The sequence below is a fragment of the Camelus ferus genome, chromosome 28 (genome assembly GCF_009834535.1).
Source record: "Camelus ferus isolate YT-003-E chromosome 28, BCGSAC_Cfer_1.0, whole genome shotgun sequence".
Lineage (NCBI taxonomy): Eukaryota > Metazoa > Chordata > Mammalia > Artiodactyla > Camelidae > Camelus > Camelus ferus.
In genome coordinates this window covers 4,412,701-4,431,954 of record NC_045723.1, presented here as the reverse complement: position 1 = coordinate 4,431,954, position 19,254 = coordinate 4,412,701, and the positions used below count along the sequence as shown (strand labels likewise).

At 50.1% G+C, this 19,254-nt stretch overlaps 2 protein-coding genes across 11 annotated transcripts in view; both read right to left on the bottom strand.

Moving 5' to 3' along the window:
• BCL2L11 (BCL2 like 11) overlaps positions 1–5,535 on the bottom strand; it is a 42,157-nt gene extending 36,622 nt beyond the window's left edge. For 2 of the 10 annotated variants that reach the window (XM_032469847.1, XM_032469846.1), the window contains exons 1-3: positions 3,522–3,835; positions 2,464–2,600; positions 2,206–2,295 (exon numbers count right to left, since the gene is read on the bottom strand). In XM_032469847.1, coding sequence (XP_032325738.1) covers positions 2,206–2,295; positions 2,464–2,600; positions 3,522–3,790 — 496 coding nt within the window. In that variant the 5' untranslated portion in view covers positions 3,791–3,835. Of the gene's footprint in view, positions 1–2,205; positions 2,601–3,517; positions 3,836–5,212 lie in introns of those variants that run through there. The other 8 variants (XR_004315908.1, XM_032469841.1, XM_032469839.1 and 5 more) reach the window with 7 other exon arrangements.
• A 2,256-nt stretch (positions 5,536–7,791) lies between these two features.
• The window catches only part of ACOXL (acyl-CoA oxidase like), a 281,193-nt gene continuing 269,730 nt past the window's right edge, over positions 7,792–19,254 (bottom strand). Inside the window, exon 22 of the mRNA XM_032469554.1 lies at positions 7,792–8,680. Within this exon, the coding sequence (XP_032325445.1) occupies positions 8,489–8,680 (192 nt within the window). The 3' untranslated portion in view covers positions 7,792–8,488. The remainder of the gene's footprint in view (positions 8,681–19,254) is intronic.

Here is a 19,254-nt window from a genome sequence, read left to right as displayed (position 1 = left end):
ATAGACACCAAACAGTGTACATTTTATTCTTTAACGCACTCACATCTGAGTCCCCGCCTCCTACCAGCAGTCCCCCTCTCCACCCCTCTCCCCTCCCCAAACAAGTCTCCCAAAAACTTAACACTGAAAACTTACCTTGGTGCATTAACTTCAGACAAACTCCTCACAGCTTATCATTTAATCCTATGCCTTAAACTCTACGTTATCACACCAATCTACTGGGATGTAGTTAATACTATAAAATTACACCTCAGGATCCATTACTTTATACTTCACAGGTTAAACCATAACTTTGCTTAATAATTTAGTGATCTCTAAAGCTGTACACCTGTCATCTTGAGTAACGGTGCTCACCTTATAATTAGCTCGCTAAACAGCATGTCACCAAAAAAAGCACTGATGCCTATATCCTTATGTTAAAAAAAAAAAATTAAAAAAAAGAAACCCACCCAAAAAACACTGCCTCATCCACTATTCCTGGTTAAGGAAGGACTATCCCAGGGAAGGAGAAGGTATTTCCACGCATTAAGTTACCTACAGAGACTGATAATAAAAGTCTGCAGGGAAAAACTATAATGGCTGCCAGAGGATCCTTAAAATACACGGGTGTTCAAACGTGCACACCATAAGGCCGCATTAACTCACTTAGTAACTCATTTACTCATGAGTCAAGGGCTCATATAGTCAAGAGCGTTTTCAAGGACAGAAAAACATACTGCAAGCGCCGAGACCTGCTGAGGCTGACAGGAGCCCAGGAGTCTAGCAATAAGCAGGAACTAAAGGACCAGGAGTAATAAAACTTCCAGCTCTTTTCCTTGTCTGGGGTTCCTAATGAAGTGCCCCTCAGTGTTCAGCAGGAGACGCGCAGCCAGCATGCACAGCTGCTGGTGTTTCTGTCCTGTCTGTCTGCCACTTCCCAGGTGTGCCCGACCCCTGACACATGACCAACGTTCTGAGGTTGTTCCTAACTCTGCAACGTGGGGCCAGACACGAAGGGTTTATCTCACCAAAGGTTATAAAGACAAAGCCCCATGGTATTTGCAAATGTAAGATTTGTCTATGTTTTCCAGCAGTTAAGTGTCTACTCTGATGATTTTGTTTTCATTAGCCTTTGGCGTAAGCTTTAATAAGAACCTACGCTGGAGTTCTTAAGCAGTAACGCTGCCAACTTACTTGTATCGTTAACCCAAGAAGGGCTTATCTGGACAAATGGTAAATGAGATTCTGGTGAACCCTGATCAAGACATGAACCTTTTCCACTACTGGGGAATACCAATTGGTACTAACACACTCACCTCCCCCTGCCCCCCAACCCAGGTGGTCAGAACTGCACACGCTGGAAGGTCAAGGGTCAAATCAAGCCCGTGGATGTTTTTGTTTGGCTTTCCAGCGCTTTCAAAGTTCTAAATTAGTTGCTAATGTTTAAACATCAGGAGATTCAGCATCAAAATCTGCATCGTCAGGTTATCTGACACTATAGGAAAACCTACCACCGTGAGACCACACACCCCTCACAGCCACAACTGGGGGCGGCCAGAGCAGAAGAAGGCAAACGCTCTCCAGTCTGCCATAATCCCCACCAGTCAGTCCCCACAGCGATGGGACGACCAGATTTTTCTGGGCATTTATGTTTGCTGCTCCTCCTTCAGACCCGAAAACTGTCTTTAATCCTTGAAATAAAAACCCACAATCTAATCTTATTAGTACTATGTCCAAATCCTCTGAGCAAACAAAATAAACCCAGAGGAATCTGAGTAGAAAACAAACTATTTTTATGGTTCTGTGGTGGTAATGCCTACAGGAACTAGTTCATCTTTTTAAAAAATGTCATTTTCCAAAATGATTAACTTGTCTCCTCCTTTTCTTCACACTTTTGGTTAGCTTGCTGTGGTACCTGACGAGTCCCTTTCAAGCAGGTCATTAATGTGTAAATCTTAGCGGTCAGGACAACATGCCCTGATCAGACACTTTAATGAAGGCACCAGGGGTTCGCTGGGACCTCAACTCATCACTGCCACAAAACTTGGTACCATTTTTTAAAAATGTTGGTTGGATTTTTTTATTTGATATATGCTCCAATCCCATGAAGACATGGAATAAATCACTACAAGAACTCTATACAGGGGCTTTAAATGCTACACACGACCTCTGGACAGATATTCAAGCAACCACACGTCCACTGCCGATTCCCCGGGCAATGCTTACCCATCGCACTGAGATAATGGTTGAAGGCCTGGCAAGGAGGACTTGGGGTTTGTGTTGATTTATCACAACTCATGGGTGCCGGGCTCCTGTCTGTGTCAAAAGAGAAATACCCACTGGAGGATCGAGACAGCAGAGAGGATCTTCTCACGAAGATGAAAAGCGGGGATCTGGTAGCGAAAGGGCCTGGGCTGGCCGGTGGGGCCAGCGGGCCCTGGGGGCTGCCTTGGGGGCAGCGGTCCCCTTCTCCTTCGGGATTACCTTGCCGCTCTGTCTGTAGAGAGGTGGGGGCCCCAGGCCTGAGCTGAGGGGGCCTCTCTGCGGGCTGCAATCGTCCACCTTCTCTGTCACACTCAGAACTTACATCGGAAGGTTGCTTTGCCATTTGGTCTTTTTTTCTGCAAGTAGAATTAAAACTAAGATTACCTTATGTCAAATAATAATTACGAGGAATTCATAAATGAGCAAATTTTCACCTATCCATTAAAAGTCCTTAGAATTAATAGCAAACATTTTATAGTCAGAACTTACACAGTAACAGTTCTCTATATGATCTAACAAATAAGGATAAAAATACACCTAAATAACAAAAAGTATCATTATCCTTGTTGTGGGGGAGGTTGGAGAGGACGGACTAAACTTCTTGCCACCAAACAAAACACAGCGACAATGTCAATTACTAGCTGAACTGATGCTCTCTCTCTCACACTCACACACTCACACACACACATACACACACACACACGTTTTAGGAGGCTGCTTGGTTGAGGTCTATTCGCATTGCTCTTTGCTCAGGGCCGACTAGAATAAGTCAGAAACTCCCAGTGGGCTCTGATTTCCCGGGATCAGATACGGCGCTGGAGCACAGGAGCGGGCGCAGATGCAGCGATTGCAGGCGACTGGCCGCGTTCCCCGCTCCGGCCCCATTGTTCTGCCGAAAGTGCTGAGGACAGCAAGTCTGGGGAAGGTTTGGCAAGGGCCGTCAGTCGTAGTAAGTGCGTCACAATAGAGTTTGTAACTCAGCGCGGCTCGGCCGGGCTCCGGCACTCTCTCCGCCCGCGGTCCCTCCCGCTCCCGGCCCGCGCGCCCCTCCTCCCGCGGGGGGTGGGGCAGCGCGCTGCACTGAACCCGACAGAACGTCTTCGAGGTACACCGGCACTGTTAAGTGCACACCTCCAGACTGAAGGGGGTCCCCAAAGCCGTTCCCTGGCGCCCCCTGCAAAGTCCACAAGCAACTCTGCACGCTAGACGACTTCGGGGAGCGCAGCTCCCAAGCCCTAAAGACCCTCCCCTCCGAAGGCAATCGGGCCGAAACTCACGTCCGCCCCTTCCCTTCCGAGCGTCGCGTCCGGGCCCGGGCCCCGCGGCACCCGGCCCGCGCCCTTCGCCGACCTGGAGCCCCCTGACCGTCACCGCGAAGGCAGCGCGGGAGACAAAGCCCGGGACTCGCGCTGGGAGCTCCCGGGGCAGCGCAGAGCCTGCAAGTCGCAGCCCGTCCAACGTCGCGCTCTGCCGGGCAGCCGAGGGCTCCGCGCGCCGCGCCTTTGGCCCGCGCTGCCCCGGCCGCCGCCGCCGCCGCCGGGAACATCCTCCGCCTCCTCCCGCTCCTCCCCTCGCGCACTGCGCCCGCCGCCGGCGGCACCGCCAACCTCCCCGCGCCGCTGGCGCCGGGTGCCCGCGCTCCCAATTGGCCCTCGCGCGGTCGCTCCGCGCCGCAGCCAATCGCCGGCAGCGGCGGGGGCGGCGCCTACCCGTTAGGCCGCCAAAGGCAAGGCGATTGTTGACAAACTCGCCTCCGAACGCCGCTCGGGCAGTGGCGGTGGAGGGAGCCTCGGTGGAGGTTTCCGGGACACAAGGTGCCCACGCCACCCCGCCCCGCCCCTCTGCCGGTCCAGGCGCCTCCAGCGCCCCCGCAGCTCCTGCTGACCCCAGGAGCCGGTCACCTGGAGACAAAACAGAACCCGCACGGCCGTCCCCAGACTGCAGTCCCGGCCGCCTACCCTAACCCAGGTCCGCTGGGGTGGGGACCCCTACTCCAGCTGTAGCACTCCTCCTCCTCCAACTTCTTCCCTCTTTCTCCCGTGCGCCGGGGGACACGCACCAAATCTGAGCAGCCACCACTGGCCATCGACGCGCATCTCCGCGCGCACCCGTGACCACCACAGACAAGGAACACATCCACAGCCCCCATCCCCGGCGTGCGGCGGGCCCTCCACTACCTGAGCCAACCCTGAGTAACAGGCCCCCGAGGGCACGGCACTGCCAGCCAGCACTGCGAGTGGGTCGGGCTGCGCTCGGGCACGCCCGAATCGCTAAGACCGCCCGGCCCCATGGACCGAGCAGGTTCTACTGCCCGCCGCTCGTCCACTGTGTGGCCCCGTTGGTCGGGAAATGCCGTCTCTCGCTGTCTGCGGACTGTGCGTCAGACATCGACTGCAGAGCGCCCGCAGACCGGGCAAGAGCCCTAGACAAGTCCGCAAGGGCGAACGCATCAGCTGCCCGAAACCTCGCTCGGCCTGAATGAGTAAAAGGAAAACCCGAGTCTCATCAGTTTAAACACCATCACAGTTCTGTAAATCTGCCCGCGCCCACTAAAAGCCAAGACGCGAGAGCGGCTCATACCTCGCGACCGCAACTCGGGGGCCACCGGGGCGGGCGGCTGGCGAGACTTCCCGGCCAGGCGCGCTGCCCAGTACGGTGCGGCGTCCCCCAGCTCCGGGGACAGCACAGGGAGCATGCATTGCCTCTCAATTGGCCCTGAGACCCTTCACCACCCCCATGCGCGGCATCCCTGCGCGAGCCGCGGACGACCCTCCCCAAAACGGACCGGCCTGGGGAGGAAACCCGACCCACACTGATCGCCTTCTCCCGGCAGACGACCAGCCAGACGCGTACACTGGTCTCTGCCTGCACGTGCGCGGGAAGCGGGCAGAAGGTGAAGCCGTGCTGGCTCCAGCGCCAAGTCTTCCATCCGTACTCGGCCTGCTCCTCGAGATTCGGAAGTATTTACCTTGCGTTTCTCAGTCCGAGAGTCAGAGTCAGACATTGGGGGGATGAGGGACAGGGGAAGGGCGCCGAGGCGGTGGCGGCGGCGGCGGCGGGAGCGGGGCGAACCCAGCAGCCTGAAGTGATGCTGGCCGCAGAGGGCAGGGCTCGCAGGGCGGCTGAGAGAATCCGGTGGTGGCGGCGGCTGCAGCGGCGACGACGGGGGACGGAGCGCTCCTACGCGCTCGAGACCTGGAGGCTGCGCGGAGCGAAGTGAAACCTGCGCGTCCCTGCAGTCCAGCTCAGGCTGGCGGCCCCGCGCCCGCGCCCAATCACTGCGGGCCCCGCCCCCGCTAAGTCCCGCCCCGGCGCGCGGGCTGGCAAGCTCCGCCCCCGCGGCGCCGCGACTGCCGGCGCGTGCAGGCTCCGACAGGTAAAGGCGGGGGCGTCCCCTGCGGGTTCCCCGCTGCGCGCGCCGCCGGCCCTGCCCCAGCCCGGCGTGTTTACTGCAGTGACTTGGGCCGCAGACGGCTCTGTGCGCACCCATCCCCCACCCCCAAAAGTACTCGCTCCTTTCCCCATCCAGCGGTGGTCACCGCGTGCGCATGGAACAGAGGGGGCGCTCCGGCCACGCTCTGAACCAGGTCCAGCCACTCAGGAGGCTACGCCGAGCCCTTGCTCTACCCCGGGAGTGTCTCTCTAAGCCGCTCTGGGGCATGCGCCGGGACTGGGTGGGTCCTCGGGAACGCGCGGGTCCAAGGGTGAGCAGGGGGGATCTCTGAGCCCCTCCTTTCCAGATTCCGGGTCTCTGGGCGGGACTCCCATCTGCAGGCTTCTCATCTTCCTCTCCCTCACCTCAACGCGGTACTCTTAGGCGCCCTCTCTAAGTCACCCCGAAGGGGCACCTAGCTTTTCGCCCCGGCCGAACCTCGGGTAAGAGGCAGAGCCCTTAGTCGGGAGAGTTGAGGAAAAGGGTCAGGAGCGATCCCCGGAGGCTTTTTTTCCCGCAACCCGGGAAGAGAGTGAGCGCAGAGCAGGTAAAATAAGGAAATGAAAAAAGAACTCGGAAAAAAAAATCCTTTTAAGAAAAAAATTAAAAGGGACGAGAAAAGTCGTGGCCTCCAGGTGGGAGACAGGATAGTGCCTCCACCTGTTTGGGATCCTGAAGATTTGTTGGGCTCACAGAGAACCGCCCAGGAACCGTCCCTGGGCGTGCTAAGGACAGAGAAGGCAGCCCCGAGGGCTTCCGGCCTTAAGTGGAGAGCAATAGGGGGAGGGCAATACCCCCACCCCTCTTCCCTGCGCGCCCCTGTCCCCGTCCTCCTTGGAGTCCGCGGCTCCTTTCCCGCTCCTTCCCCCGAGACCAAACTCCGCGAGCGCCCCGGTCCTCCTCTGTGTCCGCACCCCTGTCGCTTCAATGCGCATCCTGCTTCCCCACCTCTGCCCCTCCCTGCACTCCCCTTGTTTTGAGACACCCTTGGCGGAGGAGTCGGGTGCAAGTCCTTTGGAAGGTGGAACATCCCGCCGCGGTAGAGATCAGGCTAGATGGATTAAAGACTCACTTTAGGGGCCTCCCTAACCCGCACCCTGGCAGGGTGCCTCGGTGCAGAGAAGCAAGTCAGCGAGTGCTGTCCCGCCGCCTGGCCACTTTGGTCAATTTTTATGTTTTGTAAGCAGATACAGAACGTCAGCGTGACAGCACAACCCCAGGGTAAAGTCTTCTCAGCTCATCCTCCCGAAGAGTCCTGAGCGAAGTGAAGGGGGCCAAGGGCTCCTGAAGGGAGGGGCTTGAGGACGCGGGCCGGGCTCCACCCGGGGATTTCGTTGCAGGAGGGAAATGACTCGGATGTCGACGCGGCAAAGTGGACGCAAAGGAAAGTTTACCGTGCCCGCAGCTTGAAGCTCCCGTCAGTGACTACATTGGAGGCCGTAGGCGAACTCTTCGTCTTAACCGCCTGGCGCAGCACCCAGGAAAAGAGACCAACCTGCTGTGCCCGCTGCGAGCCCCAAACCCGCCGAGCGCCCGAGTGCTCCGCGCTCTCGGTGGCGTTGGACGACGCAGACCGGAAAAGAACCACACAGAAGAAACCCTGATGGTTGTCTTCGGCTTCTGTGCAGTTCCCCCGCCCCCGAGTCGTCTGCTCTAGTGACCCTATGAACACTTTTTAAAAACAAAGGAGTTGGGGAAAGCAACAGCTGAATGCTCTTATTTAGGGCACAAGCCGGGGTTCGGCTTGGAGGTGGCTGCTCCAGCAACCCAGACTGTGCCGGGGAGCTTCCCGCCCTCTCCCGCTGAGTCCGAGCCTAGAGAAAGGGCAACGTGAGAAGGGCAGCTAGGCATTAGATCTGTGCTCTGGTCCTGGATGTCGCCCTTGGGGACACAAGCACAGCAGTGTCCCCTCCTGCCTCTTCCACGAGATGTGGAGAGGGAGAACGGAAGATGGCTTGGACTGAAAGCGAGAATGAAGTCGGGCGACATCTACGGCCCTCGCAGGAACCACAGGAGTCGCCGGTGTGGTCTCTCCAAGTTCCGAAACCAACTTATTGCGGTGTATTGCCCTGCTCCACCTCCCCGTCCTCTGCAAGCAGCCGGAGCGCCTTCCCAACGCTTAATTTCTTTATTAAACTTTATCTGTGTCTGTGCTCTTCTCAAGAATAGATGACACTTTCATTTAGTAAAACTGTTTTCCCAGCGTTGTCTTACAGTCCATCCGGAAGCTGCCGGCCTGGAGGGACGAGCCCGAGTTCTACTTTGCCCAGAGCAAAACTCCAAGCTCACACTCCCCTCTCCCAACCATGTGTTTCATCACAGAGCCCAGGGGGGACTGATTCACTGGAAAAGCATCACTTGCTGAACTGAACCTTTGCCCGTGGGTGTTTGCTTTTTGTGCTTTGATTTTTTTTTTTCCGACCCTGCACCACAGTCTTCCCAAATCACTGGGAATCTGAGTCACACTGACAGAGGGAGGCCTTTGGTGGCGACCGACTCTGGGGCACACTCAAAGGGGAGCCCACTCAGTCTAGGGGGATCTGGTGCCTAAGGGGGCAGAGGTCGTGGCCCCACCCGGCAGGGTTACAGAAAGAGCGTAAAATGCCGCCCTCCGGGGGCTGCAGCCCGGCTACCTGGCTCCCTTTTCCAGCAGCGGAGAGAACCTCGCCAGCCTCAGCGGGACCCCCCCCCCCCACTCCATGACCAAAATCCCTGAGGGCCGCGTGCCAACCAGCCTCGGACCCCGGCTCCGGACGTCTGAGAAGCGTCGCGGCAGCTGCCGGCGCGCCACCACTCTTCCCACCACACCCGCTATAACTTGGCTCTCAGCTTGGGCCCCCGAGAGCGAGCCCCTTTCGCGGCCAGGGGATGCAGCGGTGCCTTCCAGGCGGCCATCGAGTTGGTGATTCCAGCGACTGGCGAGTGGAGGGAGGTGTGTGGGATGTTAAAGGCGGAGATCACCCTCAGGGCATCGTCTTTCACTGAGTCGCACAAATCGAGCAACTGCAAAACACGACACAAAGGGACAGGTCTGATGTTGGCTCACTCATAAGAACCTGGTGCCCGCGGCTTTACGCCCACTCCCAGGCACCCGTACACCCAACGCCCGCGGACACTAGTCTCCCTTCCGATTTCCTGGGACCCCGGATGGTAGTCGCCCTCACATGCCTTTTTCATCTTAGAAATTCCTAACTCTGTGACACTTAGTCGGGCAGAAGCTCAGCTGATTCTGTAAAAGGAGTGGGGGAGGGGGTTCCAAATTAGCTGGGGGCAGGAGACCAAAATCTGAGAATTCATCAACTTTCCCCTTTCCAATCCTTCTCTCCCCTCCCCTCCTGTCCCCTTCCCCCACCTCTCCTCCAGTCCTTTCCCTTTTCCTCCTCTCCACCTCTGGAGTGCCTGGGGTGCCACCCTCTGGCGCACAGAGGCAACTGAACAGGAAGAGCATCAGAACAGGTGAATGGGTGGAGACCAGCCCCAGTCCTCCAGACTAACATCTCCCATCCCTAGCTGGCATCAGGCCACGAATCTGAAACACCCGCACAGTGGGACCAGGAGACCAAGGCCAGGCATTGGCACTTTTGTTGGCACCTTCCACCTGGCTGCCTCGGGAAATCTACCTGTGGGAAATTAACACAAAGGAACCCTGCTGACACCCTCCATGTTCTGACAACCACTGGAAGGCACCCATAAGACTTCCCTGCATAAGGGAGATGGAAATGCAGGCCAGTGATTTTGGAGGAGCTGCACTGAGTATATTTTTATTTCATTTTCCATGGTTTAGATGGCAGAGGAAAAAAAAGCTACCCAAAATAATACATTGTTTTTCTAAAAGTTGACAAGGACAAGTCAGGAGAACTAATTTCCTTTCCACTTACCAGCTACACACTTTACTCCTCCACTTTTCAAGTTTTCAGCTGGCCGTAAATTTCTTCCACTCACCAACTTGAAGTTAAGCCCCCAGGTTTCTATGATTTATTTTTATGGTTTTTAAAAACATCACTTAGACCAGCCCCACTTTGCCCTCATGGTGGCGGTCATCACTGAGGGACACGAATGCTGTTAAGACCACAGTTCCTTTGCAGCAGTCCAAAATGCCATTTCAGGTGTTCAGAGACAATGAAGGGGGGTCCCCAAAACAGGGGTGTGGGGAGGGTGGGGAAGAGCATGAATTTTAATAGTCCAACAGTCCATCTTCCCTTAAAATGTGCTCTATTACCTCAGTAATTTCCAAGGAAAACCTTCATTCTTTACACGCTGTGGTTAAGCATCATCAAATCAGTACTGAAAAGACTTTGATCCTGTTTGCAAGATGCACTACGATGAACTTTCACCGACCAAGATTTCAGAGTTTGTCATTAATACTCTTGACAAATCCCTGACTAATCTGTCAACTCTGAACGTCTCTAACCACACAGTTCAAAACCATGAGATGGTGTGCAAGCCTCTAAACCTTCCACATAGTGTAATATCAGTATTCAAGACAGTTTTTCCTTTGGGTTTGCATTACAACTCAACCAATTGTGTCATATATTCAACAACAGGGGAGATTCAATTATTTGAAAGAGCGCCGTTTCGGAGAGAGTATGGGTTTGGTTGGCCTGGTGTCGAACACAGAATAAAGGTCCAGAGGTAGAAATTACAGGAGGCACATTTCTATTCGATATTTTGACAACTTTAAAAATGAGAATAAAATTGATTTTTTAGAAAAAGGAGTCCGATGGCTGGTGAAGAAGAGGGTTTCCTTGCTTGTAAGTGTTCAGAGACCAAACCCTCTAATGACATTCCAAAGAGGAATGCTGGATTGACTCGGAGAGTGGGTGTTGACTGCTACGATTCTTTCTAAACCTAAATTTCCTCGGCTCTCTGAGATACCCCTCCTTTTCGTTCTCTCCATTTGTCACAGACTGCCACACAAACCCCAAAACAATCAGTGTCCCGATGAAAGATGGGGCATCATTCCAATGCGTTTGACTCAGATCCCAGGTGTCTCCCTCCTCTGCCTGTGAGGATGGTCACAATAATGCTCATCCTTCCACTTACAAAGTAGGTACTGTAGTCCCACGCTGTGTTGGGGATTGTGCTGGGCACTGGAGTTAGTGTGAACACATTAGTCACAAGCCTCTGACATCATGGAGCTACTGAGCAGTTTTAAAGACATTTTACAAATATGATCTTCATACAAAGTAAACTTAGGTAGCTTCTAGAACATTGATGATGACACAGTTACAGTATTTCCATATTACCAGATAGCCTTTTAGGACTAAGAAAATTATTATAAAAGTTTAATTACCAAACATAAGCATATCAAACATGTTTCCACACTATAAGCATAAAAAATGGTACACATTATAGGACCCCCCCCCCCATTCTGCCAGTATGCAAGCCAGTTGAGTTGGATGAAGCACCCCAAGCCCACCCATCTCTTTACAAAGAATATTCACTAGCTTTTGCAACATCAATGGAGAAGTGCCCTTTAAAAATAAAAGAATATGAGCAAGTTTTAAATTCTTGCAGAATCTTTTTTAAAGGACAGGCCGAAAGCAGGGGAAAGTACTGCTCCAAACACAAGAAGAACACAAGATCCACTGGAACTATCCAGCGAGTGGGATTTGAAAATATCTACGTTAAAGAAGAGGAGACAGCTCACAAGGGAGGGACACTATGTGGATATGTTAATATGTAGATTTTTCCAGGGGAGATTTTAATAACATCGGTTTTGCTTCCCACCCCCACCTAGTTGCAGATTAGTTTTTTTCTTCCTCTTTTTGACTCTCCCTGCATTTTCCTCACCCACTTAGGAGAGAGAAGGATGGCCTAGAACAGGCAATGACGAAGCTTTACGGCCTCCAAAGCAAACCCTGCTTTCCATGGCTTTGGTGTTAATTATACAACAGATGCCCAAGGTGCGAGGTACCCAGTGCGCTCGCAGTAACACCCCAGCTATTCCTAAGACTCTGCAGAAGGTTTTCCTGCCTGCTTCCACATCCCCCATCTCTGTTCCCAACACCAGATGACCTCTTGCTGTTCTCTGTTTGTGTGAAGTGCCTTACCCCAGCTTGAAATGTCCCTCAGTTAGCCCCGTTCTTGCTTGGGCACCGTGACAGTCTTCTCCATCCCTTGAATCTGGGCTGCCTTGTGACTCGCCTTGACCAACGGAATGCGGAGAAAGTGATACCGTATGACTTTCAGAGCTTAGGCCTCCAGAAACCTCTCAATCCCTCCTCTCGCTGTCCTGGGACCCTGAGACCACTCGCTGGGCGGAAGCCCCATCCAGCCTGTTGGAGGATGAAAGGCCACATGGAGAAGGAGGCCACAATGTGCGTCAGCCAACAGCCAGGCCCACTGCTAGATACGTGAGTGAGGCCATCTTGAACTCGGATGACTGCAGTGATCCCGCCTAATACCAGGTGAAGAACTACGCTGGCACCCAGGCTGCCTACCCACAGAATTGCAAGAAAGAAACACAATTGTTATTTTATGACACTAAGTTTTAGGGTTGTGTGTTACACCGCAATCAGTAACTGAAACAAAAAAAAATTAGAAATTCAAATTGCCATTCGCTGGGGTCACCGTCAGCTGCACTTGCATCCTCTTACCTTAATTATCTGAGGACAATGGGACACTTAGACAATTAAAGCAGTTGACGGGTGTAGCTGGTGGAGAGGCTTCACTGAAAGAGAAACGTCAGTCCTAAAAGAGTAGTTTATAAAGCCAAATGAGTGTCCAGTTGGTAGGGTATCTGGGAGAGAATCTGAATAGGTCCCACTGCAGGCCACCACCCAGCCCACTTCTCTAGTACAATTTAGAAGGCAAATCACCAGGACTTGCCTCATAACCATCCTCCACTCCTTCAGCATCTCTGCGAGGGGCTTTAGCCTCCAACAAAAACCCTCAGGAAAACCAAAGAGTCAAGGATGGGAAAAGAAGACAGAAAATATTTGCAACCAGGGATCCTAAGTCTTGTAAACGCTCAGGTTCTCCTGTGCTGTCAGTAGAGGGAAATGGATGGGGGACTGGCTGGGACCAACCAGACGCAGCTGGTGTGATGGAATGGACGGGTACCTCTTTATCACCTCACTTCTCCAGGACTGGGAAAGCAGTCAGCTCTTTACCCCACGAATACTATCATCAAAGCCTTTAAAGGCTTCCCAGGAACTTACAACCAGGTTAAGCTGCAAAGTGAGTCTGTCCATTTACACATAAACTCAGGGGCGGGGTGGACAGTATGTGAAATCCGATATGGGTACGTGGATGCATGGCTTGCCCCCTCCATCCAATTGGATTTCTCTTTATTCTATCGTGCTGCCTAATATCGCTCATTTCAAACAACTTTAGAGCGTGTTCTCCTTAAAGAAGAAGGTATGCGTCAACACACACGCTTCTCATCGACTGAGTTGGTGGACTCCACTTGGGATGTGACGGTGGCCTGACAATGACAAGCTAAGAGATAGGTCCAGAGATACTTTATCCTATGATCTGACCCCTCTGAGATGTCTGAAACTTTTCATAATGATGTGTGCACGCCTGTGTGTGAAACAGTATCAGAATATATTGCTTCATTTCAGTGAACACCACCTTCTCCAGAGGGTTGTTGAAAACGGTCAGTGAAATGGGTATCAACGCACCTCCGGCTGGCTTCTAACACTTCCCATCAAGAGAAAGGTTGATTCAGGAGGTGGGGGTATAGCTCAGGGGTAAAGCAACTGCCTAACATCTGTGAGGTCCTAATTCAACCCTCAGTACCTCCATTAGGAAAAAATTAAATTTTTTTAAAAAGGAGAAAGGTTGATTCATCTTTGCTGTCTGTTTTCATCATCCACAGAGAAGTCACCCACAGCTTCTCAGCTCCATCTGCCTTCACTCTGGAATCTGGTGTGAGAACCCCCTCCACTCTTGTCCGTAACCTCTTTATTCAGACCTTCATTATGTTCCGTAGATTTTTGCCCCACGAAGTTACCTTCCTTAAGTGTTGTTTTGATCTGATTATTATTCTTTCTAAAAGCCCGGAATCCCTTCCACCTGCTTCTCAGGTTAGGACAAAATGATCGATTATGAACTTGAGCCCCTTAACAGCACTTGATGTACTGAGTTCCCATAACTAGTTTCCTCATCCACCACTCAAACACAATCTGCACTTTCTACGTGGGCCAAGGAAATTTATTTTGCCTTCCAGCCGACATTCTTTATTATCTGGAACTGGACGCCCGCATTGGCCGTTCTTCCTCAGCTAACACGCTGGACCCTAACCAGGTCTCTTTCAAGCTTTCTGTACTTGGTTACAGATTTACTGCCTTTGTAAAGCCATCCTAAAATAGTTGCTATGTTAGTTGCAAGAACCTGGACAGGTCACTTCATTTTGCCAAGCCTCAGTTTCTTCATCTGTACAAAGGGAGTATTATCTCTCTCTTAAGGTTTTATAAGAATAAAGTTAAATAACAATGTTAAGTACTATATCATTCACTTTACTATATTTCATTTTTTATAAGATCAAGTAATCATATATTATAACAAAGCATTTAGCATCACTGGCCTTGTCACATAGTAGACACTAGCTAGACACTGATTCCTTCCATTGACTTTTCTATCATTTTTATTTTCCCGGTACACCTAGTTCTTATCTGTATATCTATGTATGACTCTAATATACATATATTTTTTCAGTTCAAAAATTTCCATTTGTTCTTTAGAGTTTCGATTTCTTTGCTGAGGCTTTCTATTTTTTTCTTTCAAATGTATTCGTAATCACTCACTGAAGCATTTTCATGCTGGCTGCTTTAAAAATCATCAAGTAATCCCAGCATCTCTTGTCATCTCCATGTTGACATCTATTGATTGTCCTTTTCCGTTCAGTTTGAGATCTTCCTCATTTTTGGTATGATGACTGGTTTTCAACTGAAACTTGGACATTTGGGGATGCTGTTCTGAGGCTCTGCTTCTTAGCTAAATCTCTGGTTGTAATGGGCCTCCTCTGACAGTGCTTTGGCAGCAAAAGAATCTATCTTTCTGGGTGTTATTCACATCTCTTCCAAAACTCACTCTTGGGTCAGGAACAAGATGTCAGAGCACAAGAAAACACACTTGCTCTTGGCAGGTGATATGAGACTGTTCAGGCTTCTGTACTACGTGCCAAGGGAGGGCGATGGTGGAGTGGCTGCCCCTTGCTCTGTGAGACCCCTTCTGGCTCTGGCTGCCTGGAAGAGAGCAGCCAGGACCGGGGGAGGTTCCACCCATCCCCTCCACCCACAGGCTACAGAATGGCCTCTCCTGCCTAACCCGGCCTCAAGGAAAGAACAACCTGCCTTACAAAAAAGTAATAAACCCATCGGAAAAATACTGATTTTAAAGAGTGATATTTGGAGTGTGTTTTTTCAGGAGGTCTGGACTGGTTAAAATAAAAGAATGCTAGCTGTTCTTACATGCCTCCTCACCACATAGATGCTACCCAGACCAGGTACCTCCAATAGCAGAGCCGGAGTTAACACGATTAGCATTTAATGTAGGTGGGTGACTATGGAAAAAGTCTAGATGGGAATCTGACCCCCAGATACCTGGGCAATCAGGGGTGATGAGTTTGCAGAGAATTCTCTCACAGAAGTGCATCAGGGAGGCAAGGTGTGGAACTAGGCTCCACCCCTCTCTAGTCCCGTGGCTGTGGGCAGGTAACCTTCCCTGACCTGTTCCCTCGTGTGTGAAGTGACAGTGTGTATGTGTCCTAAAGGTGATTCGCAAGAGTGTTCTTGTTGGTATCAATTACTATATCTGGTTAATGCACAGAAATAGAAGCTTTTAACCTTCCCAAACCAGACCAAACCACAAACACTTGCTCCAAGAGAGCAATTACATATACTTTTCAAAAGGAATCTGTGTGCAGCCAGCTTTTACTTTCTAAGGGATTGTTAGATATTGGTGAGCTATTCACGTCATTTTCTGCCTGTTGTTTTTCTTCTTTTTTTTTAGATTCTTATTTTTTATTGAACATTTACAATGTTCATTTACAATGTTCGTTTCAGGTGTACAGCAAAGCGATTCATATATATATATATTTTTTTTTCAGATTCTTTTTCGATTGACTTGACTTCGGATTAGATGTTGAGCCACACACTTTCAAAGAAGGATAACCTTAAAACAATTAATCAACAAATTTCAAAAAAATCTTAAACATGGGTTGAGGGAATAAAGTAGAAGTGATTGGTGAAATGAGGTTCCCCTGCTGCTTACGGCTGTCACTTACGGCCTTCGCTGCACTGTGACATGTAACAGAGATTCCACCAGGTGCTTCTGGCCACCTTTGCCGACCTTCGCCCACCTTTGCCGGCCTTTACCGTCCCTGGCTATTCCATGCTTGTGTTGTTCAATCCTAGTCCTCAGTGGACACTTCATACCTCCCACGTGGTGTCCGTGCTCTCCACACCCCATCCCAGATGGCTGAGCTGGTAAAGGTACTAGGCTGCCTTGATTTGGCCGCCTCCCTGCATCTCCAGCATCTTTATAACATCATGATGCAGTGACCTTTCACCTATATCACCCAAGTTTTCTGTGCTCTGCTCCAGGGCACTGCCATTTGCTGCGTACCTACTGTGTGCCTACAGAGAAGGTCTTTGTATTAACTGTCTCATTCAGTCCTCACAACTCTGTCAAGTACCAGCCCACTTTACAGATGAGGAAAACAAGGCTTAAAAAATTTAGGATTTTGTATCAAGTCACATAGCTCATAACTGGTACAGCTAAGTGTTTTTTAAAATATATTTTTAATTTTTAAATTTAATTAGTTAATCTATTTTTAATGGAGGCACTGGGGATTGAACCCAAGACCTCATGCATGCTGAGCACACACTTTACCACTGAGCTATTACCCTTCCCCCACAGCCAGGGTTTTAATCCAGAGCTTTCTGCTTCCATAGCTCTATTAACCCATGCTGCCTCCGTCTTTTCCCCGTGCTTCACTGTTTCCGGTCCCTGGAGGGAATAGGGTGTTGCACTGAGGTGCTCCTGCCACCATGGCAAACGCGTGACCTGTGATGTTGTCCCTAGGTCAGGAGCAACGTGCCCAATGTGGAAAGCCTGGGTCTGACCAGCCACACCAGCTCAGATTCCGCAAGAGGAATAGGGCAGTCGTGGGGGGCCTGGGAGGGTTGCCACTGAAGGAGGGTGCCAACGACATTCAGAGCCAGATGGGAAAGGGCCAGCCTGATGGTCTGGGCGCTCTTCCTGAGATGTACAAGGCTTCAACGCTGCAGAAAGTAGGCCAGTGAGGCCCCTTACAAGGGCTTTCAAGAAACAACAGATTCTCTGCCTGTGAAGGGAGGGCCACTTGCTGGGCAGATTCCCCTCTAGGAAGTTGGATAACTCTTCTGCGCAAGCCCTCCCAGCTCTTCTGGTCCACACCTTAAGTCACCAGCACAATGCAAATCCCTTCAAAGAGCAACGTGCTGACTGTCAAACAGTGATCAGTGAAAAGCACCTCAATCAAGTAATTTCCCTGTGGCTCTTACCACGTGCTGTGAAGACTTTCCAGACTCCGGGAGTGCACAGAGGCCATGATCTTACTTCTCTCCCATCCATTCACCTCTCCTGAAGAATTGCCTGTCTCTGTAGATAAACATTCTCTAAAGGGTCACAGTGGCAGGTCTGTAACAGCTAATTTGCCACCTTAGCCCCAAATGCCAGGCCAGTGGTCAACATAAAGAAAAACATACCTGAAACATTTACCCAGGGCACAATCGCACACTGTGTGCTGGGAAAGGGGAGCTCCGGTCCTGTTTCTACTGACCACCGGCCAGCTCCTCAAGGCGGGGCCAGACTTTAGCTCATTGGTCCCAAGAACATGTACATTCTCATGGTTTCTACGGCCAAGTTTCATTAGCATGAAATGAAATTCTGTGGTTCTATTAAATAATCAGGACTCTGGTTTAACAGTTTCTCTGAATCAATATAAACTCTTATTTTCTGTTCATTACTTCTTCATCTGATAAAAATATTCAGCGTAGTCGGAAACATGAGGAATGGAGAAATCACTTTCCTCACCAAATAACAAAAATGCCTCCATTTAGCCTAATTAGAGAGTTTATTTCGAGGAGAGAGAAATTGACCATCACAGTGTGCTTCCTATTGCAATGTTCTTCATCCAAAGAGTACACAGTTCTGTTCTTTTCTAAATACTGCTGACAATGCCCATTTCAGCAAAGGAGTGGGACTTTGAACCCTGATGCTCTGACTTCCTTATCTCCTAAATGTTAGGATTAGGTGAGTTCGGCACAGAGTGGAGTATTTATGAACGTTATTATTACGGTGTGTTCTTTAGCTAGTAATCAAACACAATTTCTTTAAAACTCTGGCATTTTCTAATGCAAAGTCTACTTAAGCTTCATTACCTAGAACAAGAATGCTGAGGCAGAGGTATCAGCTTTAACCACTTAATAAGAACTTCTGACATTTATTCATACTGCTACTGATTCATAAGTGGAAAGGTTTAAAAAGAAGACAAGTGCGTAAACCTTCCCTTTAGAATACAGGAAACCATATGAAAGTATTGGCAATGGAATTAAAGTAACCACAATGCCGCTCTTGGCAGCATTTTCTACAAAGACATTTACATGAAACGAGAAAGAATATTAAATCAGGTGGTTATAATAAAATTTCACTATTAGCTTCGCACGTTTTCATACAAAGGCTTATGGCATTTTAATCAACTGATTGCTCAGCCTTGTAAGTACAGACCCAAAGAAATGTGAACGTGCCCGGGAAGGAATGATTTTCAGTCAAGGTTTTTTTTTTTCAAGAATCAGAAGCCCCACAAATGGCCAGAACTAAATGCACAGTAGGAGTCCAAAGTTAGCATGGAGAAATTCTATGTCCACGGGTCCTGGAATTTTTAATTTTATTGAGCAAACGATTTCAAAAGCAATTTGGGGGGACTTCTAGTTAGGATGTAGAGAGATTCAGGAGAACTTTGCTCCCATGGTAACAACCAGAAGTTGAACCCAAAGTTGAGTAAAAGATTTCTGAGGCTCTAATCTAGCATCCTCCCCGCTCAACTGCTGACAGGACCAAAAAGGCAGGATGGGAGTTGGGGTGGGGGCTGGGCTAGGCACAGTGAGCGCAGTCTAATTAGAGCAGCCCCTGCTCAGCTTGGCTCTAGGAGGAACCCTAATGATCAGTCCCTCACCCTGACCACCACACTAAAGAAAAGGAAGGAAACAAAAGAAAATCAAATCTGTTCTACACAATGTCTGGAGTACAATACAAAGTTATATGATCTGCAAAGAAGTAGGAAAACATAACCTCAAATCACGAGAAAGCACAATTGATAAAAGCAGACTTACAGACCACCAGTTATTAGAATCAGACAAGGATTCTAGAACAATTATTATAAATATAGTCAAGAATTCACACGAGAAAATGGATATAATGGGTTAAAATGGGATACTTCATGAGATAAACGTAACCTCTAAAAAAGAATGAAAGGGACATTTTAGAACTGAGAAGTGGAATATTTTCAAATGAAATAAAATATCTTATTTAAATATTTAAAATACTTTAAAATGGTGCAAATCCATTCATTGATGGGTTTAACA